A 24,210-nucleotide genomic window follows, 5' to 3' on the forward strand; every position below is an offset into this window, starting at 1 on the left:
AATTACGGTCAATTCATTTAGGATTAACTTTTTATATGCAAGTGATGTGATTTTTTTTTATGCTGATAAGTGTATGGTACATGTATATGATTTAAATTTATGTTATATAGTACGCTCTAAACCTGTTAGATGGTAGTGTTTGTTTGTAGGGAAAAGTGAAGAAACGTTAGTTATTCTTTCCTTCATGCATGTTTGGTTGGCAAGAATGTTGAATATTTTTCTTGCACTTTCCCGCAAAATTTGCAGGATTTTGAAGGAAAATAATAATTAGTTACTCGCAAAAGTTTCAATAACTGCTATTTAACTGTCATTAGTTTTCTATATTTTCTCTATATCTTTTTTAGTAACCAAACGTGTATGAAAAACTTATTTTCATTTTCCTTCACTTCACTTTCTCGTTTTATTTTCTTTAAAAAAAAAAAAAAACTGTACATTAACGGTGTATAAAAAACATATTCATTCATTTGTCATTTTTGGCTTTTTGGGAACAAGGTTCGGCCTTATAGCATCAGCGCACCATGGAGTTTGGTAGCTAGTGGAAATTCAGAAGAAAGCAACAGGAAGCATAATTCATTCAGGTGGCATCTGGCGACCAACATTATGGAATGATTCATTCGGCTGTTAGTATTTTACTTTTTTTAGTACTAGTATATTGTCGCGTGCACGTAGTACTCTTTCGGTTTTAGCTGTCACAATATTCACTTGTCCGAAATGGCGCTACTACTTGTTGAAACCCAAGAAAAATGTATACGCTTCCATTTATACTACTATTATTTAAAAAAAAAAAGTTTGATGACATTATCAATATTATAATACATGCAAATTCTTATTCTCAAAGATGTCGATTTTCAGTTCAAGAATTTTCTCACTAAAGTATACTTCAATGCAAGCCCATCATCATGGACAGCTCGGTTGGTCACGACACGTCTTCTTAGGAATTATTGTCCAATTCTGCCAGAATTCGAATCCCATGATTACCGTGTTCGGGTTCGGGGATGAAACCTTTACTTTCAGATCGGTTGGGTTAACAACAACTGGACCGTTGCCATTTGCCAGTCGTGAACCAAAAGTGCAGGGTTGACACTTCGACACAAGCCCACTACAATTCCACGAGCCAGTGGAGTCACTCGTGTTTCAAAGGTCCAACCAACCAAAGCGCGTATTTCTCTCAAAGCCTGTCCGAAATACAAAATACATTAGCAAAATGACAGTGAGGACGAGGATCCGTAGCAGAGTACACTTATACGCCATTTTTTCATTTTGCTGACTAAATTAATCAAAGCTTAGACCAATTCTCAGTTGATTATCACTTTGTTCTAATCAAAATCTCAACTTTTTCCTTTTTTGTATTCTACTCAGTCTTTAACTACCCAGACCTTCCCGTGGAGCAGAGAGTTTCCTGAACAAGTACAGAAGTTGTTTACTTTCTTGCTAGCCCTGTTGTCTTTATTGTTTCCTTATCCGCTCATTAGCTTATCTAACAAATACCTGTTCTTCCCTGAGCTTAGTAATTTCTGGGGTTTTTCTTTTTTGATTGCATAAGCTATTTTCGTTATTCTTTTTTCTTCCTCGTTCTTTGATTTTATATTGTATTGTATGAGCTCTCAGCTGATTATAATTTTTTATTCTAATTCAAGATCAGTGGTTAATAGATGTTAATAGCTATATGCTATCTCTCGGAATCTTGGATATTTGAGTGAATTATATATTGATTGCATGACGTAGATGGGCTTTGAATTGGACCCTTGATGGCAATTTGGAGTTGATTAATCGGTTTTGACTAGCTGAGGTTTCATTTTGCCTGGATTGCAGTAAAAGTTCAGAGAGCAGATCTTTCTGTTCCTGTAAGCATACTAGTGCACCTGAAAACCGGCAGATCTCATATATGCGTTATTAGGAAGGAGTTTTTTGTTAAGGGATTGATTTTAGCGTGGTTAAGACAATATGGGGAATACTTGTGTTGGACCAAGCATCTCAAAAAATGGTTTCTTGCAGTCTGTTTCAGCTGCAATGTGGCGATCTCGGTCACCAGATGATATTATGGGTACTGGAGAGAGTGTACATACTGAAACACCAAATGCTGGTAAAGAACCTGAATCACCAATCCCTGTCCAGAGAAAGCCACCTGAACAAGTGAAAATTCCAGAACCAGAACCAGAACCAGAACCAAAAAAAGAGCCTCCAGCAAAGCCCAAGAAACCAGTACATTTCAAGAGGGTCGCTAGCGCAGGGCTTAAGGACTATGTTTTACAAACAAGAACTGGTAACTTAAAGGAATTTTTCAGCTTGGGGAAGAAATTAGGGCAAGGTCAATTTGGAACAACATTTCTTTGCGTGGAGAAAGCAACTGGAAATCAATATGCTTGCAAATCAATTGCCAAGAGGAAGTTATTGACAGATGATGATGTGGAAGATGTCAGAAGGGAAATTCAGATAATGCATCATTTAGCAGGGCATCCTAATGTCATATCAATTCAAGGGGCTTATGAAGATGCTATTGCTGTTCATGTTGTTATGGAGGTGTGTGCAGGGGGTGAACTTTTTGATAGGATTATTCAGCGTGGGCATTACACAGAAAGAAAGGCAGCTGAGCTTACCAGGACAATTGTTGGAGTTGTAGAAGCCTGTCACTCTTTAGGAGTGATGCATCGCGATCTTAAGCCCGAGAATTTTCTTTTCATTGATCAGAAGGAGGATTCACTGCTCAAAACCATTGACTTTGGCTTGTCTATATTCTTCAAGCCAGGTATCCCCAGTGTAATCTGAATTGCTATCTATTTTAGACTCAGTTTATTATTTTCTTGTCAAGTAGATCTTCGAGTAGATTATCCTTTCTAAGAAAGGATATCTTGCAACTCCCTTGAACTATGTTTTTTGAATTGAAGTAGAAAATGATGCCTGCCATCAAAAGTACTTCTACTGCAATTTGAAATGACAAATATACTGTTGAAAACATTCATGCTTAAGTTTGAACAATTATTTTGCATTCTTTTCTTCTTTTAATCAATAATTTCTTTTCTCCATTGGGGTGATATGGTTTTCAAAATTTCAATTGTTCAAAGTGCTGATGCATTCTAATGGTGACCCTGGTCTCTTCCACTTTTAGCCCTGGTGTTAAGTCATGTTGCTGGTAATCTTTCTTCATATTGCTCATAGCTTTTATACACTTTGAATACTTCGCTCTAGAAATTTCAACAAAATCCTGTGATATTTTCAAAAGCATGGACTTTTGAATACCTCACTCCAGAAATTTTAACTACATTACATGATGTTTTCAAAAACATGGACTTTTGCTTTAGTTGCCATAGAGTCTGAATAAGATTATAACAATGAATCTTTTTGGTTTTATTGGACCACTCTGACACTAAGTGTAGTTTCTTGCTTTTCTTAGTAGGAACTTCCAATGCAATATAAGCTCGATTATCGCTCTGTGTGCTAAAGATTATTTTACTACATCATCCCAAAGTGGACTTGCAATTTTGAATTTGTTGTCTGAATTTGTGAATATGTATCTTGCAATTCTCATAAACAAAGAGCTGTATTCATTTTTCATACTCCTTTGCATGTGGTTCACTGGCTGTTAATATCAATGAGCTACTGATAGTTGCATTTTTCTATTTTAGGGGAAAAGTTTACTGATGTAGTTGGCAGTCCATATTATGTGGCACCAGAAGTCCTCAAGAAGCGTTATGGTCCCGAGGCAGATGTCTGGAGTGCTGGAGTAATTGTGTACATTTTACTCAGTGGAGTACCTCCATTTTGGGCTGGTGAGATTTTTGAGGGCCCTTTAGAAGATTAAATCTCTCATTTGTGACCACAACATTTTTCTTTTATTGGTCATAGATTAATGGCTACTTTTACAGAAACTGAACAAGAAATATTCGAGGAAGTCCTGCATGGTGATCTTGACTTCTCTTCTGATCCCTGGCCAAGTATATCAGAAAGTGCCAAGGATTTGGTGAGAAAAATGCTCGTCAGAGATCCTCGCAAGCGTCTAACTGCACATGAAGTCTTGTGTAAGTGCATATGCTTCAAACATTTGAACTGCTTAAAGGATTGCCATTAATAATGTATGAGATTGAGTGGTATATGACAAACTTATGTGCTTTTAAGAAACTTGTATCAGCAGCTGTCAACCCATGGTGCAAAGCTTCCATTTCCTATGTCACTGATCTAATTAAATGAAGTTAATGCTAATATCTTGGTGTTCATCTATCTGTCACTCTTCTTTAAATTTTAAATGACATTGGCCAGCTGTGTTGTTCTTTTAGATATTTAATGTCCTTATTTTGGAGTTCCTAGATCATGGTTTTTTGGCTGCACAAACTGGGTCCATAAAAAAAAAGTGCCTTTCTGAATTGTCCAAGCGGTTTCCAATATTCTGTTTCAGAGAACTATTTGACTTGTATTCTGTTTCAATATTATTTTTTTCATCCCTTTTGACTCCAAATGGATTCCTTATACCTTGGCCTGCGTCTAGTGTATACCCTACAAAATCTCACGTCTACTTTTGAATGTTTTAATAGTCGACAATGTCCATTATGTTAGCGGTTGTTGGTAAAAGAACAGCTCTAAGATGTTCGTTTCGCAGTGCAGTTTTGTGGCGGTAGCACAATTTACATTAATTATGACGGTTCATTAATGAAAGACTCTTTATTGTGTCTGTCATTTTCCTTATCTTTTTGGTCACTATTAGGTGTTTCTCTGTGGGGGTTAGCTGCTGGTAATTAGTGCAAGTTAGTTTACATTTGACAGTTTTCTGCCGCAGATCACTTCTGGTGATCATGTTTCCATCATTTAAAATCTTGATCTTCATGGATCTTGATGCCAAATTATTGATAGATTAGATTTTAATGTAGACATTAATAGCAGGATACATGCGGCTGTAGAATTGTATAAATTCTTTTAGATGCCAATGACGACCTAGATTATAATTGATTGTTATCCGCAAATGTCTGGGAGAATCTTTCATCTTGGATAAGGAAAGTGGTGTCTAATCAGATGAAAAAATTTAATCGTTATTTCTCAAGTTGTTGCCCCATCTTACACACTAATTCGGCATGTATTGTACTCAAATACATCTCAATTTTTTCCCTTAATTGTTTTATTTCTTCTTTTCTGTTGGGGACTTGGTCAGCAAGTTGCGGGGACTGTGCTTTCAATTTGTGCATGTGTTTTGCATGTTTGTGTGTAGATAGTTCATTCCACTAGGCTTAGCAGAATTCAATTTGGTATACTTTTCGTATGCAAACATGGCTATAAACTTATATGTTTCTTTTGCTTATTTAGAAACTCTGAATCTGCCAGGTCTAAGTTCTTTTACTGCATTTCTATTTTCTTGACATACTTTGGCAACAATATGAGTTGAGTTATTATGGAGACAGGAACTATGCTATGTGAAAATTTCCAGCTTGCTTATAATTCTTTATGTTTATGATGCTTGTTTGTAGCTCAAAATGCTCTGTTGGTTGTTCATAATAATGACCTTGTTGCTGATGAGCTATGAAATTGGTGCAGGCCACCCTTGGGTTCAAATTGATGGTGTTGCTCCTGACAAGCCTCTTGACTCTGCAGTCTTAAGTCGCATGAAACAATTTTCTGCTATGAACAAACTCAAGAAAATGGCTTTAAGAGTACGTCCATTTAAAACAAACTTTCTAGGTTAATTAGTCTGTCAAATTACAATTTCAATGCTACTTGCAAAAGGAAAGCTTGACAACGTATGTAATCTAGGTCTCAACAATGTTATGCTTTTATCTATCTGGTTATGAAATGCTTGTTTTCCTTGTTTTAGGTCATAGCGGAGACCCTATCTGAAGAAGAAATAGCTGGACTAAAAGAAATGTTTAAGATGATAGACACGGATAATAGTGGACAAATCAGTTTTGAAGAGCTCAAGGTTGGATTAAAACGAGTGGGTGCTAATCTTAAGGAATCAGAGATTTATGATCTGATGCAAGCAGTAAGTATTAAATGCAACGCATAAGCAGTTAACTAGCTGTATGAGTGTTAGACCATCAAACTATTTTTTTCCTCCAAAATGCTCTCTTGAGCAAAATTTAGATTATTCATTTTACTTTCATGCTAATAGAACTGGTATTGGTGATGACAAGTTACCACACTAGTATTTGTCACCGAAGATACCAGCTATCTGTGGAATGTCTTCAAATTGAATTCTGTTATGTTTCTTACACATTTCTGCCTTGTCTGCTGGTATGTATATCCACAAATGTTTGTGTAATTTGATTAATTTTGTGAATTTCTAGGCTGATGTGGACAACAGCGGAACAATTGATTATGGGGAGTTCATAGCTGCAACATTGCATCTTAATAAGATTGAAAGAGAGGATCACCTGTTTGCTGCTTTCAACTATTTTGATAAGGATGGAAGTGGTTACATCACCCGGGATGAACTTCAACAAGCCTGCAAGGAGTTTGGCATCGATGATACCAGCCTGGACGATATGATCAGAGATGTTGACCAGGATAATGTAAGTAAATACTTTATAATTGTAATTGCTCTCAGTGATTCAAAAAGCAACTTGTAATTCATTCAAACTTCCTTTGTTGTTTTATCTTTTAATTATTTAAGAAAAAAAAAAGGTGTGGGATTGGTGAAAGTGGTGGAATGAAAAGATGAGGAAGACAGCCCTCATCATTTTAGGCACAGTAATAAAATTGGACAGACAATTTGGTGATGATGGTTGTAAGCAAGCACCATGCTACTCGGTTTTGTAACATTTGAAGAGGGCCTAATTATTTCTTATTCATGCAGGATGGACGTATTGATTACAATGAGTTCGTTGCCATGATGCAGAGAGGAAATCCAGTTGTTGGAGGTGGCAAGAAGAGCCTAGAGAATAGCTTCAGTATTAATTTTAGGGAAGCACTAAAACTTTAGCACTTGAGTCTAAAGAGAGAGGGGTTTTTATCCATTTATTCTTTTTTCCTATACTTTTTCAGTTAGAACAATCTTCATCTCTCGTCATTAGAGTGTACAGCAGAAATCATGGTGCTAGAGAAGCAACAACCTTGCTCACTCCTAGCCCTTTTGTCTAAGCTTCCCACAGTTCACAGCTTCAACCTGTTTTTGTGGTGGATAATTGCATATTGTATGAAGGCCCCAGAAAAAAGAAAAAAAAAAAAAAAGAAGGGTCAACTTCCGCTGTTGGCGAGTTTACTTTTTTTTTTTTTTTTTTTTATCAACACAGGGGTGTCCGGGTCAATTCTTACGGGATCCGACTAATCCCCTGCGGCTTGGGAGAGAAGGCCTCACGCCACACCGAGCACGTTAACAACAGGACTCGAACTCTGGACAAGTCAGGAAGGTCGCCGTACCCTAAGAAGTGGATTGCTCGAGCTATCTTGTTGGGGCCTATTGGCGAGCTTACTTTTTCTTTCCAATTTTGATGAATGAATCAGTATGCTAGGCATCATCGTTGCTGTCTGGATAATTTCACAATTTAGGTCGATGGCTTTGATTTTCCTCTATGCAATGTCTGAGCTATTAAGCCCATCTGAGAGCGTGAGTGGTAGGCTGCTTAATTTGAAAAGGATGGACAAATGAGATGTCAATATCACTCTGGCCTAGCACTAGCAGGGTGCGAGGATTTGTTATTTTGAAAGATTGGCCCTACTGCCTGAACTCTCTAATTAGAGCAAGATTCCGAAAGATTGTTAGTGGAACATTTTTGAGAAAGGGGATAAACTGTGTCACGCTCGGGCTGTACGCGCATATTCCTTTGAGGCTTGGGCATAAATTTCAATAAAGTTGGCTTTTGTACAAGCTACCAATAAATCACACGTGAGAAGAATATTTTGATCCAGTTAAAAGTACTTTATTCCTTGAAAAAAAATACCTAAGTGGTGAGGTGATGAGAATCTATAACTTCGTTTGAATTAGTTGTTTTTTTAAAGTATTTTTAAAATATTTTACTGTAGCAGTGTATATGAAAAACTTTAATCGTAGATGTTTTTGGAGGAAGTTTTGGAATATATTATGGAGTATCTTTTAAAATTAAAAAAAATTTTAGAGTCCTTTTTTAAAATTAACATTACCACTCATAACTACGACCACCCCCTCCCTTCCCTTTCTCCTTCCTCTCTCTTATCCTCACCACCCCTTGTCCCTCCCTTTCCCCCTAAATTTATTGGCTAAAAATTCTACTCCTAAACTCAAAAAAATTCATCAAATACATTAAAAGCGCTTTGGCCACAAAAGTACTATTTTAGCAAAAGCACTGGGTTTAAAGTAAAATGAAACACACCAAATCCTTTTTTTAAATTTAAAAAATAAGTAGAATAACAAGTAACAACTAATATTTAGGGCCCATTTGAGAGTTGCGGTAGTTTATTGAAAAATATTTCATTTAATGGAGTTTTTAATAAAAACACTTATTAAGTGTTTAAATAGTTTTAAGTATATTTTTTGGATACATAGTTTAATAAATACTTATTGTATTGAATAATGTATAATTTTAAATTTCTTAAATGTATATATCTCTTTATTTAGTTTATAATATAGGATAAAATGATTAAATTTAGTGTTTTATTTTTTAAAACACAAAATCTATTCTAAAAGCACCAAATTTTAGCTTTTACTAAAAGTGCTTTTAATATCAAAAGTTTCACTCTTTATTTTATGGGATAATATTCAGCAAATACCTCAAAAGTGTTTTTTTGCCAAAAACACCGCAACTCAAATGGGATGGCTAAAGTTGAGACTAAAATTTAGAGTCTTATATTCAAATATCCTCCCTTCCCCCTTTCATAAATCCTACTTATCTAATTTTTTTTAAGTGACAACTAATAACCTATTGTAGATAAACTTTACCGCTAATATAAATCTAATTTTTGTATGATGAATTTATCACATAAAGATACCTTTTAGAAGTTTTAGATTTAAGTCTTCTTCCCCCGCCCTGTTACATAAATAAGTCCTACTTTTCTATGTTTTTATTTAAAGCGACAACTAACAACCTATCCATGGATAAACTTTACCACTAATATAAATCTAATTTTTGTATGATGGATTTATCACATAAAGATCACTTGTTGAAATGTTTGTTGTTCTTTGGCATGAAAGGCGACTTTGGACTTAGGAGTAGGGCTGCAAACGAGCCGAGTCGAGTCGAGTTTTGGCCTTATCGAGTCGAGTCTTGACTTAATTTCATCGAACTTGAACTCGAGTTCGAGCTCGACGAGTCGGCAATTTTTAAGCTCGAGCTCGAAAAAAATAAAAATAATTATTTTATTTTAAAAAAATAAATAAAATAATATTTTTCTTAATAAATAATAAAATATTAAGAATATTTATGTAATTTACTATTAAAATAAAAAATATATTTATATATATATATATATATATATTCGAGCTCGCGAGCCGGACTTAATGTTTTGAACTCGAGCTCGATTTTGACTCGACCAACTCGAGCTCGAGTAGAGCTCAAATCAAGCCGCTCGCGAGGAGCTCGATTCATCGGCTCAACATCCACAGATCAATGCCCCTTTATAAGTTGCTGGAATAATGCTGATAACTTTTTTAGATGCACATATAGTTAATTGCTCATAAATTTTTTGGATGTACATATGGTAAGTTGCACTAAACTCCACTCAACTATTACACGAGTTGTACTCTACCCCTTGTACGTTTTGATAAGCACTTAATCCCCTATATGATATGTTTGGATAAAACTTAATTGCTAGCCTATTTATGTTTATCTATTTTCTTATTCCCTTTTTCATTTTTTGGTATGTTTGATCTGGCTATAATACTTACAAAATAGGTCTTCTCCTGCTTTCCATGTTTTACTAATATTGAGGCGAGTAATGCTTATTTTGCTTACTAGAAATATTTTGGTCCGTCAATTTTGCACTGACACATTTAATATTTGACCTATTTCATTCTTCGCTATTTTGACATGTCCAATTTATTAACACTTATTATGGGCTTTGAACACCACCATTCAATCATACCACTATTTCCATCGCGCCAAATGTTGTTGAGCAGGCAAACATTCAAATTACGAGTTTGGATTGCTATTTTCCTCTAAAAAAAAATTACACGTTTTTTTTTGTGAACATATTTTTGAATCATTTTTTTATCTCATATATATCGATTCGTTACAATATATTTTTCTAATAAGCTTCAAATAATAGCAATCCAAATGGACTCAGGTCTTTAGCGAAATATAATGAAACTAGATTTTAAGAACTTACAATAAAAAAAATCACATAATTCAGACACCGTTGAGTTACGATTGTTGATGTTTCATGTAAACATGTTTATTTGCTTGGAAATATACTCCCTGATCATGATTGCAAAAAGGTCATTGATCTAAAAAAAAATTATGTAGATAATATCTTAAAATTATTTTCCCAATATGAATTTTGAAAATAAGAGTGTAACATTATAACCAAGATTTTAATTGATTAATAATGCCGTAAACTAATTTATTAAGATAGTTTAATGAGAAATTTTGTTGTGGAATTCGGATTGGGATGCATTTGGATTTTGTTGCTCAAGCTTTTTCTACTTGTGGGGTTTTCTTAAGATAATTTATGCAATTTGAGTATGAAATGGGTCAATATTAAAATGTTTACCATATTTTATAGATCCCAAAATAGTGAAAAATTTACCCTAGAAAGTTAAACGCGTGTAATTAAGATGCTTCAAAAGTTATTAAGTTCAAGAAATTATTAGTAAATTAATTCTAAGAATAAAAAAATGTTTTTTCCCAAGAGGATTAATCTTTTCTATACTTATAGCCTTTAATGAATGACAACTATGTAAAATTTGAATTTAAAATATAATTTTTATACATGTGTTTTTAATATATACACTGTCAGTATATATAAGATTTATTCTTAATAAAATCGCTAATTTCTAAGTGATTTGTCACCAAAACATCACATTTCTTGTCACGCTATCTGTCTGAGAGAATTTTATATGTATCTTGTTGCTTAGATACAAAATACTCATTTAATTTAAACAAATTCCATCTACTAGCCATTAGTCCTATTTAAATTAAAGAAAAAAGGAAGGCTATTTGCCAAGGAAAAAAAGAGCCCATCAATCAAAAGAATCACTTAACCACCAGCCCAAAGTCTGGTGGCCACCACCCAGCCATTGAGGCTTGGTGGGGTGTGAACCAAATATTACCTCCCATCAAAATATCACAGTTAAAGTGATTTGGTTTCAAAAAATTCAAGTGCACCCGTCTGATCCGATGACGATTCAATCCTCTTTAAATTACCTCTGGACCTTTTTAGGTTCGCCCCCTCTCTCTCTGGTGTAGGATATATTAGGTTATACAATAGTTATCCTTTGGAAAAAAAGAATCAAAAGAATCACACACTAAAAAAAAGTAAAAATCCCGAATCTATGAGTATAAAAAAAAAAGCGAAGAGAAAGATATGTTTCATGCAAATTGCTAATTATTGGCCCTTTACCCGGGCGCCAATTGCAACGGTCAAATAGAATGCCCGGGACCGGAGATTGATAACCTCTGACACGCGCAATAAAATTTTAATCAATTTTCTTTCTTAATATATATATATATATATATATATATATATGTATATATATATATATGATATAATAAAAAAGAGAAATGAGCGAGCGTCTCAAATAAAACCCTAATTTCGGTGCCACTACTTTCCCTCTCTCTTCACTCGCCCTCCCAGCAATTCGTACTCGTACGCGTGTTTCCATCTCCTCGCTCTCTCTCTGTCTCTCTCTCTCTCTCTCTACAGTTCGTACTCAAACGCGAGGTTTCTAATTAATGGCGCCTTCAGGCGAAGGAGCATCAGCGGCCGCGCCCTCCTCCGCCTACGAAGGCGGCGGCGACGGTGTTGGAGGGAAGTTCCGGAAGCGTCCCTTTAGGAAGACGCATACGACTCCGTACGATCGGCCTCCCACCGCCCTCCGAAACCCTAGCTGGCTCTCCAAACTCCTGGTGGACCCTGCTTCGAAGCTCATCGCCGCTAGCGCTCAGCGGTTCTTTGCGCCTCTTTTTCGCAAACGCCTTCCCCCGCCCCCTTCCCCTCCCCCTCCACCGCTTCCAGGTTCATTTGCCCACTCTCTTGGTATCTTTTCGTGTATATATGTAAACGGACGCGTATGTTATTTATGTTTACTTTGAATGTATCTGTTAATTTGCTTTTGACTATTGGTTTGAGTACCGTTTCTGCTGCTGTTGTGTGAGTAACTAGCTAGGCTTCAGCTGGTGTGACCGAAAGATATGTACTTTCGTTTCTATCTGCTTTTTGTTTTAATATATATTCGTGCAATATAGAAGTTTCATTTTCATTTGTTGGGTGTTAAATTTAACGTACGGATCGCTGGGGAAGATACAAGAAAATTAGTTGTTAATTTTTGCTGTAAATCCGTGTTCTGCAGTATTTTAAGCGTCCAATTCCCCCCACCCAAAGGATTAAAGAGACTTTCTACATTTCCCTGTTTCCTGTTCCCCATATCTACTACTTTTATACGAATTTGGAACGTTGGATTGTTAAATTTCCCTACACGGTGGGTCTATGATTTTAGGAAGTTGGAATGTTGAAGCTTTAACCTGTACAGTACAGGCCGACACTTTGTTTCATGTCATTGTAGGATTAGATTGCCTTTTATCCCTTAACTTACAGCAGTATGCCTCTGGTCCTCTAGACTCTGTTGGAGTTAGAATTGTTGTGTTAGATTTCCCTGTTGGTCTACAAGTTACTTTCCTCTAGGTGCAGGCGACTGATGGTGATGTGGACTAGTTTTTGTTTGAATTTAGCATGTTAGATTTCCCTAGTCTTTTGCTTTTCCCTGTTACTCTCCTGCAAAGGTACCATCTATAGTGAGTGGGACTACTTTGGTGACGTGTATCAGTTTATATTTGTGACAACAGACTGTTATTCCTTTAGTTTACTGTTCATTTAGCTGGTATGCATATCGATTATTATATAAGACAGTGAATTTGTTTGTCTCGATGTCGTATCTTTTTTCGACAACTGCTGCTACATCAATTAGGTGCTTATGTCAAGATTTTGAATGCTTCATAAACGTTTTTGGCCTTTATATGAGAAACCCTTTGTCCTCAACAAAATGCTCAAGAATGAGAACTAGATGATTGCAAAGTACTTTTATTATGGATCTGCTGGGGAATATATATCGTTCCATGTATAGTGGATTGTTCTCTTCTTTAGCTTTTGATGTCATGCGACCCCTTTTTTCTTCATAGATTGGCAATGTGTGATGGCACTTATTCCAAGAATAGGGAGAAAAATTCATGCTTTTGGGTGTTTCAACTGCATAGAGTTTAATCAGAACTAACGTTACATGTCTTTTTGACAGAGTCAAACCAAGATTCAAGTGACAGGAATCCAGATGCTGGTCTAAAAGTATGTTTCAATCTTTTGTTTTTGGTCATGTTAATTTTTGCATCACGCATTCCATAGTCATTGATTTCAAATATGCCCTGCCAAATTTGAGACTTTAACAGTTTTCTCTATCTTTTATCGCTTATTTCACATCACACTACAAAAACATTCTAAGCAAGATATGAGGATGTGACCTGAAATTTTTGGTGTCAGGTATTTCTTTTGCTAGCTCTTTAGTCTCTCACGTTAAAGTGTGCTGAAAGGGATTAATTATATATATTTTGAAGGTATTGTAGCAATAAATCTGCAGGCTGGTCATGGTTAAGATTAATGATATCTGTTATCCTTTCTATTAAAGAACAAAGGGAAGAAGTACCAAAACTTCAACTGATCGATTGAGATCTTCCTTTCTTTCGTATTTGCCCGAGGTAGTTACCACTGCCTGTGAAAGACTAAGATTGAGGAATGAGATGAAGGGACACCCAACACGGGGCTTTAAAAAAAATTATCTTCTTGTCTGATTCCTGGAGTATATTAAGTGAGTCTGACACCCAAGGCATCAACTGATATTTTGCACTCCATCCCTGGGTCAGAGGCCTTCATTCATCTACTTTTTTTTCTTGGAATCTGTCTCAGCTCGTTGATCTGTTTCACTCATTGAATCAGATGCAGTTTTATGTCTTCTGAAGTTCCTAGAGTATAATTTTTAAGGCATGGGTAGGACATATGCTTCGGTTTTGTCTTTTTATGGAGCTTTTATAATGCTATGTGAAGATTTCAGTGTGACATGGAAAGCCTTATTATCACTTTGGTAATCCTTATTCAGCATAATATTGCTTTTATGGTTTTTATTGCACTGCAATCTGTAGAACTTGACTAGTATCTGATTTCTTGAGTTGAAACAGGCTGAAGCACGAGCAGCACCTGTTGGTGATGGTGAAAATTTTACTCACAGCACTGATGGTGGTAGTATCTCAGAGCTCGAGCAATTGTTAAAGCAAAAAACATTCACCAGGTTGGCTTTTTCTGTAGAGCTTATTGTGTCAGCACTGAACATGCTTTCTTGTGTTTTATGAAGGTGCAATTATAGTTATATATATATATGAAGGGAAAATAGTGAGGATAGCCTAGCTAGTATCTTGTGATGACATTGACGGTATTTATAAATAATTAGCTTTTTGCCTTTGGATTCTACTCTTTTTTGTCTAGTTATGATATTCTAACTTAATCTTTTTTTAGTTGGTTATGCATTTTAATTATCATTTAGTTACTTAAACTCCAATTCTCAACTTCTTCCTCACAGCTTTACTAAGTGGAAATTTTATTCTGCAGATCTGAAATTGATCATTTGACAGAACTGTTGCATTCAAGAGCTGTAGATTTACCTGTTGAGGATGGTGTTAGAGGAACTGAAGCAAATGCCTCAAAAATGGTTGCAAATTTTGAAGGGCAGCATCAGCAAATAATTTCATCAGAAGAAAAAAGGAATAAAAGTTACAGATCTCATGGGCTTGATTCAGCTCCTGGTACCAGTAGAAGGGTAAGATTACCTGCTCAAATACTATAGTTTTAACTGTTTTATGACTGCAGAGTCAAGTTGCTAATTCTTTTGCCTTTGGTATAATGTGTACTCTGAAGATAGTGATGTTTTGCATGTAGTCATGACCGTGTGACACTTGTTAGAAATTTTTTCTCCAGGTTCTTGAGGATGATATTGCTTCTCCTGCTGAGATTGCTAAAGCTTATATGGGCAATCAGGTTTCAAAAGTATCACCTTCAATGCTGGGATTGCGCAGTCGTGCAGTAAGGGAAGATGTGGCCATGCGAAGGAATGTACCATTTACTCCAACATCTGCTATGATTTCATTGCCAACAAAATCAATTGCTCATGTTGAGGTTCCAGAAAATGGTTTTACCACTCCTAGATCTCGAGGTAGATCTGCAATATATAACATGGCTCGTACCCCATATTCAAGAGTTCACCCAACCGCTCTTGATAAGGTGCTTTTACTGAAAATGACTTTCTACCAAAAATTGTTGAATGTTCTTCCATATATATATATATATATAGGTTTTATTGGTTACTGTACAGGGAAGTGGATCCAGGAATTATGCTTATGGAGGACCTTTGTTGTCAGCATCATCCCTAAAGGAGCCTGATGGGGACCTTGGATCTAGAAAACTGGTAGTTCTTAATATATGTCTGTCCTTAGTTGTGTCTGTTCATCTTGGATATTCTTGTGTATAATCTTCATTCTTTTGTTCTTTTGTTGGAACTTTATTTTAGGATCTCAAGCGAAGGAGTTCTGTACTAGACGAAGATCTTGGGTCCGTTGGTCCGATGCGGAGAATCCGCCAAAAGCATAATTTGTTATCTCATAAACATCCCCCTGCTCATGGATTTGGAAGTGTTTCTGATGCAGTTAAATATCCTTTAGCTCTGAACCAGAAGTTCCCTTCAAAGGATGACTGGAAGCATGAAGGTCCAAAAGGTGTTGGAGAAAATGATGTTAATCGCACTCCAAGGACAAGTTATGTCCATGTACCTCCCAAGTCCAGCGAGATGGCTGCAAGAATATTGGAACATCTTGAGAAGATGACCCCAAAAGAGAAATCTGCGGAGTCCAAACTCATTACTGCAAGGGAGAAGACACCTGCTAGATTGACAACAGATATGCTTCGTGGACAGGCTCTTAAAAGCCTGGAGCATACGGATTCCTTAAGGTTGCAGCAGGGCAATGAAGATAACCATAAGTTGGAGGATTGGTCCCAGAGCAATTCACTTTGTGTTCCTGCTTCTGCAAAGGAGGAGAGAAAAGAAGTAAATGGCTCTGAAAAATTAGATTCTCAACATGACTTGCCAACTCCTGTAGAGAACAGCCATATCACAGCTTCAGTAAAAGGTGTATTGTCTACTGTTGAAACATCTGATTCAGTTGCAAAATCTGTAGTTCACCGTCCTCAAAAGAAACGGGCTTTTATGATGAGTGCTCATGAGGTTGGTTGGTTTGGTTGTAACCTTTGTTGAATGAATAGTATCTTCAGTCTTTTCAGAAAAAATAAAATAGAAAACGAATAGCTTCTTGAGTAAGTTTTTGTTTTACTTGATGGCCAACCTTTTGTATCCCCAACATCATTGTTGGCCTTTAAATATAGTTCTTATTCTTTTGCGCCTGATTATGGGATTGTATCTTGCAGGATTCCCTGGAGTTGGAGGATGACATAAACTTAAGACCTGCATCTGAACCTTTGCGTGAAGGGAGAGAAAATCAAGAAACATCTGCTACAAATAAAAGTTCATCTACTGCTGAAAAACTGGCACCAGAGAACGCTGCAGCTTTGCCTGAAATAAGGACATCTCCAGAACTTATATCTGGTAAAAGAAGCGACTTCGAAATTGGCAATGCTGTGGATGTTGGTAAAGAAAAAACGGGTGTCACCATACCTAATTCAATTGCATCTGGAACAACTTCCCAGCTAGTTACTCCATCACCACCCTTGGGACTGGAGAACCCAAAGCAAGGAATTCACGAAGTTACAACATTCCAGAGTTCTTCCTTGTTAGTTGCTGAAATTTCAGGCCCAAAAGCATTCCCTTGGACCAATCAAAAAGCAGAAATTTCAATTAGGTCAGTCTCTGCTTGTGATTTTGAATTGCTCTGCAAAAGTGAAGCTACACAAGTACTTTAACTGACTCAGAAGTGCATTTTGGAGTTTGTGTGTTAATGCACTGAAAACTGAAATTGCTTTTTACACACGGTAAAGACTATATTTTGGTTTAAAGTGCAAGTGAAACTTCATGCTATTCAAACCTGATGCCATGTGTGTGTGCATTTTTTTTTTCAATTTGAAATGGTCAAATATGGAGGGAAAAAATTTGAAGAGGATAGAAGTTCCAGCTGATGGCCATGTGTTTAGCACAAACTCGGGCATTGCAGACTCTAATGTGTTTAGATTTTCTTTTTTAATTTTTTTTGGGTAATCAAGTTTGCGGCATGCTATCCTGAACTTTTTTTTTTAAAATTTGGTTTTCTCGGTCTTCCCTCTCCCTGCGTAAACAGTTTCTTATATTTGTGCTAGTACAAAAATTTTATGCAAGGAAAATCTTTTCTTGGCACATTACATTAGATGATTGTTGCTCTCTTATTGGAGCTGCTAATGGAAGGTAAAATTCAAATAACATGTCATTATAACAGTTATCTATTCTCAGTTTGAAGTGTTAAGAAAAGCTAGATCTCTATTTCTGTTTAAAGTGTGTACGACTAGCCTCTGTCACACTGGGCAGTTTTTTCTCAGCTGGATTGTTTCCCCTTTCAAATTATGTTTCTTGAGCATATTTAAATTGTGGTCCTTGTTACAGTTCGGATGGTGCTGCCACTGGCACTGGTGTGACTAGTGCTTCTTTTGGAACTCTTGGGTCTGGGAAAGCCAATGACATTAATTCTCCTGAGGCTGCTATATCAAATGGGAGAATGGCTAATACGCATTCTGTTGCATTGAGCTTAACAGCATCTGGAGGCATGTCATCAATTGTTCCAATGAGTTCAAATAATGGGCCTTTGGCCATAAACTCTTCTCCCTTCTCATTCCCACCTGCTCCAGCTTCCACTGGCTTTGCAAGTCAATTTAGCAATAGTACCTGCAGTCTTATTTCTTCCCCTAGTACTCTAAGTTGTGCGGCTACAGCATCAACCTCTGCTGCCTCAAGTAGTAGCCCTGTTTTGTCTACTGCAGTTCCTTCATCTCCGGTGATGCCTATCTTCAAATTTGGGGACTCTACTGAACCATTATCTTCAGCAACTTCAGCGTCTAGTGCAGAAACATCAGTTATGAATATAAGAACAGAAAAAGAAGCAATTTCTGGCAGCTCAAGTGATTTACTTTCTGGCAATTCTTCCTTTGCCTCGGTAGCAACTGGAAGTAACATTTTTGGCTTGACTTCTACAATTGTATCTTCTATAGCTAACAGCCAGTCTCAGGGTTCTTTTCCCAGCACCGGCATGCCTAATCAGTTTGGTTCCTCTGCATCACCTTCAGTTCTTGGAACTTCTGGAGTTACATCTTTTACCTCCAGCAATACTCTATCTAGTTCTTCAACAACATCTACCCCAATGTTTGGCGCAGGTACTGGTTATGGTCTTAGCACTTCAGCCTCCTCAGCGGAGACCAAGTCAGTCAGCGCAGGAAATGGTGCAACTTCTAGCATCTTTACTTTGGGGATCAATGCTCCATCTTCTTCATCAATAACCAATGCAATCAGCTCAAATGGTGTTGGTGGTGCGCCTGCTGCATTCAGTTTTGGTACAAGTTCTTTGGCTACCTCTTCATCTGCAAATGCAACTAGCTCTAGCAGTGGTGCTACTCCCATCTTTAATTTTGGTAGCAGTAACATGGTTAGCTCCAGTTCTGGTGGTGGCTCTAGTATATTTGGTGTCAGCAATTTTTCTTCCTCTTCTGAAAGTAATCCTGCTAGCTCTAGCAGTGCTGCTGCTAGCATTTTTGGTTCCAGTTGGCAAGCTTCAAAGTCTTCTTCCCCCTTTGGTTCCACATTCAGTTCATCTCCTTCAACTGGTTTCTCCTTTGGAGTGGGCTCATCTCCCTTTGGTAGTAGTAGCTCTGCGTCCATTGCTTTTGGGGCATCCACTGGTGCCTCACATGGATCTTTCTCCTTCAATACAGCCTCTTCTACAACCACGTCTTCGCCATCTGTGTTTAACGCAGCACCAACTTTTGGTAACTCTACTACTGCCTTTACAGCTCCCGCAGGAAATAATGACCAGATGAACACAGAAGACAGCATGGCTGAGGATCCTGTGCAGTCATCGATGCCAGCACTTCCATCGATGCCAGCACTTCCTGCTTTTGGTCAACAGGCTATTTCGCCTTCCCCTGGTGGCTTTGTTTTTGGATCAACAGTTGCGTCACAGACTACTCCATTTCAGTTTGGTGGGCAACCGAGTCAAGCGGCTCAGCAGAACCCTTCTCCTTTCCAAGCATCAGGAAGTGCGGAGTTCAATGCTGGAGGAAGCTTTTCTCTTGGCAGTGGCGGCGTTGGTGCAGACAAGTCTGGTAGGAAGATTGTGAAAGTTAGCAGAAGCAGACATCGAAAGAAGTGATGCTTCAAAATAGACTGTGGGAGTCAGTACATGGATGCCATTGTTTTATGTATTTTTCTTTTCGCATCTGTTGACTGTCAAATTTCAAAAGGCATTAAATGTCTTGATTAATGTCGCAATTTTGGATGCGTGTAATGAATGAGCCCAAAGAAGGTTGTAATGTATGCGTTATAGGACAAATACTTCATGGTCTCAGGTCATGAAATGGTGCTGTAGGCCTTGATTGGTGTACGATTTTGTAACATAAAGAAATGAATTTCGATATCCTAGAGCCTATGCAGGTTGTCATCATGGTAATTTCCTCCTCCGTTTGTCTTTATTTGTTTCTGTTTGTCATCTAGTGCTTTAATTCTTGCTCCCGTAAAACCTTTAAAAAGGTGTTAATGTTGAAAAGTGGGTCTCTGTTCTGTTGAGGTTTTTAATGTGTATATTTTTCAGCAGGGGACGGGAGTTGGGTCTTTGTAATGGATCTTGGACCGTTGGTCTCGCGTGGTTGTAGTATTTGAGTTGCACTAACACCTGAATGTGTGGGAGGGCTGGTCAGTGCTCGAAGAAAACAAAATTAACGATCGAGCGTAATATATTTGGAAGTGGAATAACCATATAAAAGTGTAATATAAGTTGCATGCCTAGCCCTAGGGCGGCGCACTCTTTCCATTCCTAAACATGTTACATCTGGACGTGGGGTGGTTACGTCTACGGTGGAAAGTTCACTTTCTGCCCACAGTAGGCAGAAGCAATGCAAGGAGGCCATGTGCTCTGTGGGGACGCACAAAGAAATAATGTACCGGACACGGGTAGGGGTGGAGCTGAGTCGAGGAGCTCGACTCGAGCTCGATATGTGCTCGGCCAAAAGCTCGAGCTTAATCGAGCTCGATCTCGAGCTGCTTGATAGAGCTATCGAGTCGAGCTCGAGCCCATAAATTTGATACTCGAAAGCTCGACGAGCTTTATTGAGTATCGTATAAAAAATTTTAAAAAAAAATTATATATAAAATTACTAATATTAGTAAATAAATTCTGAGGAATAATTATGGGTGAAATGATAATTATACTAAAAAGAATAGTCAAGTTCCTACTTCCCAATTCAGTTGCTGTGGTCATTCTGCTGTTCTTAGTTGGAGGAAGCCAAGACAAGGCCATTTCGCTTGACACAAGCTATCCCTGGGTCCAAGTCCTTGGACTACAACATAGATTTAACATTCGAGGCATCAGGGCTTGCTAACTCCATGATATCAGTTACATGGGAATGAAGACAAGGTTCAGACTCAGCGGCTAAAATTGTGCCAAAAAGCCTCTGTTATTTGACTGCTGTAATCTCGTAGTATCCCTTCTTTTGTTGCTATTTCCTGACTTTTCGAGTCTCTTGGAAGGGAAGGCTGTGGAATGATTGAAGTTATACCTTGCCCTTGCGTATCATGTAAATATTGGATAGTGGATTTTCTATATTTATATACACATATATATATCTGAGAGTTTTGCTCAAAAAAAAAAAAAAAGAAAGTTCCTACTTCCCGCCCAGACTTCCCATCGCTAGCCTTTCTAGCCTTTCAGCCTTTCAGTTTCAGCCTTTCTAGCCTTTCTAGCCAGTTCCCACTTCCCATTTCCCATTTCCCATCGAGCCTTTCTTCCTCTTTCCAACTCCCAAGTCGTGTCTCTGTTGCTAGCTCGTTGAAGCTTCCCAGAGCAGCTATTGATTTACTTATCCATCGCCGGTAGCTTTTGAATCCGCCTGTAAGTTCAGAATCTCCTTCTCCTTTTTGAATTTATGTATTAAGCATGCGGGTAAGAATTTGGTTGTATTATGTATTAAGCATTTAAGCATACTGGTAAGGAAAACGTGAGGAAAATTTGTATTTTAAGCTTGTTGCTGAAATTGTTGGTTATTGTATTTAGATTTGGTCACCACAACCCGTGCATCTGATATGAAAGCCTCCTCGTCTTCTCCGACCTTTTATTTTTTCTTCTCCTTCTCTTGAATCTCTGCCACCCACTGGCTGTTTAGTGAAGAGTCTTCAAAGAGAGAATTTTGGGTTAAAGATTGATTTATTATTTCTGTCTTTTTGTGCAATTTCTCATAAATTGGATACGAGCAAGGTTTTTTTTTTTTTTTTGCTAGAGGAATCACTTGTTTTCTCTTGAGCGTGTTGGCAAAGGTCTGAATGCTGCCAAGGCACGTCAACAGCATGATACTCAGCAAAAGCTAAGAAACAACCATATTGATTAATGAGCATTGCTGATTTCATATTGTTCATGTTTCTAAGAATGGAACTCCTAAAGTTTTTCTTCAGTACGTGTCATCTGACCTCCATGTTAGCATATCTAGAACAATATTTGAACTTGCTATAATTGGTTTAGTTGGTCCTAGCTAACAAAAGTATAAAGTTAGGGATGAAGCAACACAAGTATAAGGGTAGGTATGTATGGATTTGCCAAGTATGATAAAAAGCAGGGATGAAGCAACACAAGTATGAAATTTCTTTTCCCTTTAGCGTAAGTCAAAAGATATTTGAGACAGTTGAAAGTTGTTTTTATTTTAAGCCTTTGAAAAAAATGTAGGAAGAGTATATCATAGCATCTGATTACTGTGATTAATACAGATTTATACATTTGTTGATGATCAAAGTGTGATTAATGAAATGTAGCAGGTTTAATCTTTTCATTACTGAAAAGAATTATCAGCAGAACCTCAAAAAAATGTATTCTTTATTTAATTCATATGCCTAAAACTTCTCTAAATAATTATTAGAGCAAGTTTTTTTTTTTAAAATAGTTTTGTTTACACCCTAAAAGTCTCTGAAATTCATGGTTAAAGCCTCCGTTAATGGATGTGTCTTTTTTTAGCTTGAAAATTTCCTTGCCCTGATTTGAAAATTTGTTGTCTTTCTTTAGCTTGGAGCCTTGGACTGCATGTGTTTATGGACTGATGTCAACCCAAGACAAGGGCAGTCAACCCGAGATTTCTTGTATCCCACTGGTTTCCAATGCTGATTCATGTACTCCATTGATATTGGACAACCCAATATTTGTCTCCAATGAGTCAACGATGAATCCAGGAAACATGATGACTAATCCAATTACACAAAGTAATCCTTTAGGTAATATACAAGAAGGACAAGAAGCTGTGATTATTGACGATAACAATGAAGAAGGAGAAAATGATAAATTAGATGAAGATGATGAATTCTATATTCCAAAACGGAATAAAACTTCTGAAGCTTGGGAGGACTTCAACGAATTTGAAGAAAATGGCAATTACTATGCCATTTGCCGTTACTGCAATAAAAAGCTATCGAGGGTAAATCAAAGCAAACAACTAGCTTGTGGCGGCACCGAAACTCATGTCCATCTAGAAAAGCAAGTTTAAGACAAGCTGCACAACAAACGAAACTGAACTTTCAGCCGGCTGATGATGCATTTCCTTCTATACCACCGTTGCATACCGAAAAATTTGACATGGAGAAAATGAGAGAAGCCGCTGCACATTGGATTGTGATGCACGAACATCCCTTCACCATTCTTGAAGAAGAAGGTTTGAATATTTTCCTAAAGCGTGGCATGCCCGAGTGGCAAAAGATCATTAGAGGAGTAGCAAAAAATGATTGTGTGGCAGTCTATGAACTTGAGAAAAAGAAGCTGAAGAAAAAGTTGAGAAATGTGAAAAAGGTAAGTCTCACAACCGATCTTTGGAAATCTAAAAATCAAAAGATCGAATATATGGTTATTACTTGCCATTGGATTGACTCAGATTGGAAGCTACAAAAGAGAGTGCTCAACTTTGTTCACATAACCACCTCCTAGACGAGGGGTTGAGATTGCTGCTTCACTCTTCAAGTGTGTGAAAGATTGGGGTATTGAGCAAAAAATACACACAATTTCAGTTGATAATGCTTCAGTCAATGATGTGGCTATTAGAGTTTTGCGGGATGATTTTAGTAGATCGAAGAAACTATTAGGTGGCGACAAGTTGTTTCATGTTCGATGTTGTGCGCATATCTTGAACCTTATTGTTCAAGTCGGCTTTTCTGAGATTGCGGACATTGTAAACAAAATTAGGGACAGCGTCGATTTTGTCAATCGCTCAGAGACCAGATTATTGTTGTTCGCTGAGATTGCACAACAACTTCAAATACCCGGGAAGAAGTTGCTTTATGATTGTCGAACAAGATGGAATGCCACTTTCGAAATGCTAAGCTGTGCTATGAAGTTCAAAGATGTTTTTCCTCGTTTTCAAGATAGAGATCCACTCTATGATTCCTGTCCAGCTTATGAGGATTGGGAAAAAGCAGAAAAAGTGTGCTCTGTGTTAGAGAAATTTTGGGCTGCCACGCATGTGATATCCGGGAGTAAATATCCTACGAGCAATTTATTCCTTCAAGAGGTTGTGAAAATTAAGAAAGTCTTAGATTCTCGAGAAAATGATGAAAATGACTTCATCCGAGCTATGATTAGAAAGATGAAGGCCAAGTTCGACAAATATTGGGGCGAATGCAATTTGTTAATGGCTATTGCTGCCATTTTAGATCCAAGGCAGAAAATGAGAGTTGTTGAGTTTGCCTTCCCTAAAATGTTTCCATCTTTTGAGGCACAAGAACATATTTTCAGCGTGAAGAAAGATTTATTTGAGCTTTATGATGAGTGTGCAGATTTGAATGCAACTGGAAATGAAAATGCAGTCCACTCATGTGCTTCAGAAGGGCCACAAAAAAAATGCAACATCTTCTTCTAG

General features: G+C 37.3%; 3 protein-coding genes across 6 annotated transcripts; all 3 read left to right on the top strand.

Moving 5' to 3' along the window:
• Positions 1 to 1,032: 1,032 nt before the first annotated feature.
• On the top strand, positions 1,033 to 7,167 carry LOC113725610 (calcium-dependent protein kinase 1). 4 transcript variants are annotated; one of them, XM_072074055.1, is made up of 8 exons: positions 1,078 to 1,415; positions 1,726 to 2,746; positions 3,624 to 3,767; positions 3,864 to 4,016; positions 5,518 to 5,633; positions 5,795 to 5,962; positions 6,267 to 6,491; positions 6,776 to 7,167. In XM_072074055.1, the coding sequence occupies exons 2-8, from the start codon at positions 1,945 to 1,947 to the stop codon at positions 6,899 to 6,901; spliced, it is 1,734 nt and encodes a 577-aa protein (XP_071930156.1). In that variant the 5' UTR covers positions 1,078 to 1,415; positions 1,726 to 1,944; the 3' UTR covers positions 6,902 to 7,167. The 4 variants fall into 4 exon arrangements, with proteins under 4 accessions (XP_071930157.1, XP_071930156.1, XP_071930155.1 ...); XM_072074054.1 differs by having other exon boundaries at positions 1,078 to 1,407; positions 1,638 to 2,746; XM_027248876.2 differs by having other exon boundaries at positions 1,078 to 1,407.
• Positions 7,168 to 11,596: 4,429 nt separating this feature from the next.
• On the top strand, positions 11,597 to 19,772 carry LOC113725615 (uncharacterized). The gene is made up of 9 exons (XM_027248880.2): positions 11,597 to 12,066; positions 13,340 to 13,386; positions 14,271 to 14,380; positions 14,698 to 14,905; positions 15,064 to 15,366; positions 15,458 to 15,550; positions 15,653 to 16,363; positions 16,564 to 16,994; positions 17,726 to 19,772. Exons 1-9 carry the CDS (start codon positions 11,784 to 11,786, stop codon positions 19,479 to 19,481), a joined length of 3,942 nt encoding a protein of 1,313 aa, XP_027104681.1. The 5' UTR covers positions 11,597 to 11,783; the 3' UTR covers positions 19,482 to 19,772.
• Positions 19,773 to 22,527: 2,755 nt separating this feature from the next.
• On the top strand, positions 22,528 to 24,210 carry LOC113723804 (zinc finger BED domain-containing protein RICESLEEPER 2-like). Its single transcript, XM_027246774.1, has 3 exons — positions 22,528 to 22,779; positions 22,884 to 23,147; positions 23,317 to 24,210. Exons 1-3 carry the CDS (start codon positions 22,528 to 22,530, stop codon positions 24,208 to 24,210), a joined length of 1,410 nt encoding a protein of 469 aa, XP_027102575.1.

This window comes from Coffea arabica, chromosome 2c (assembly GCF_036785885.1).
Source record: "Coffea arabica cultivar ET-39 chromosome 2c, Coffea Arabica ET-39 HiFi, whole genome shotgun sequence".
Lineage (NCBI taxonomy): Eukaryota > Viridiplantae > Streptophyta > Magnoliopsida > Gentianales > Rubiaceae > Coffea > Coffea arabica.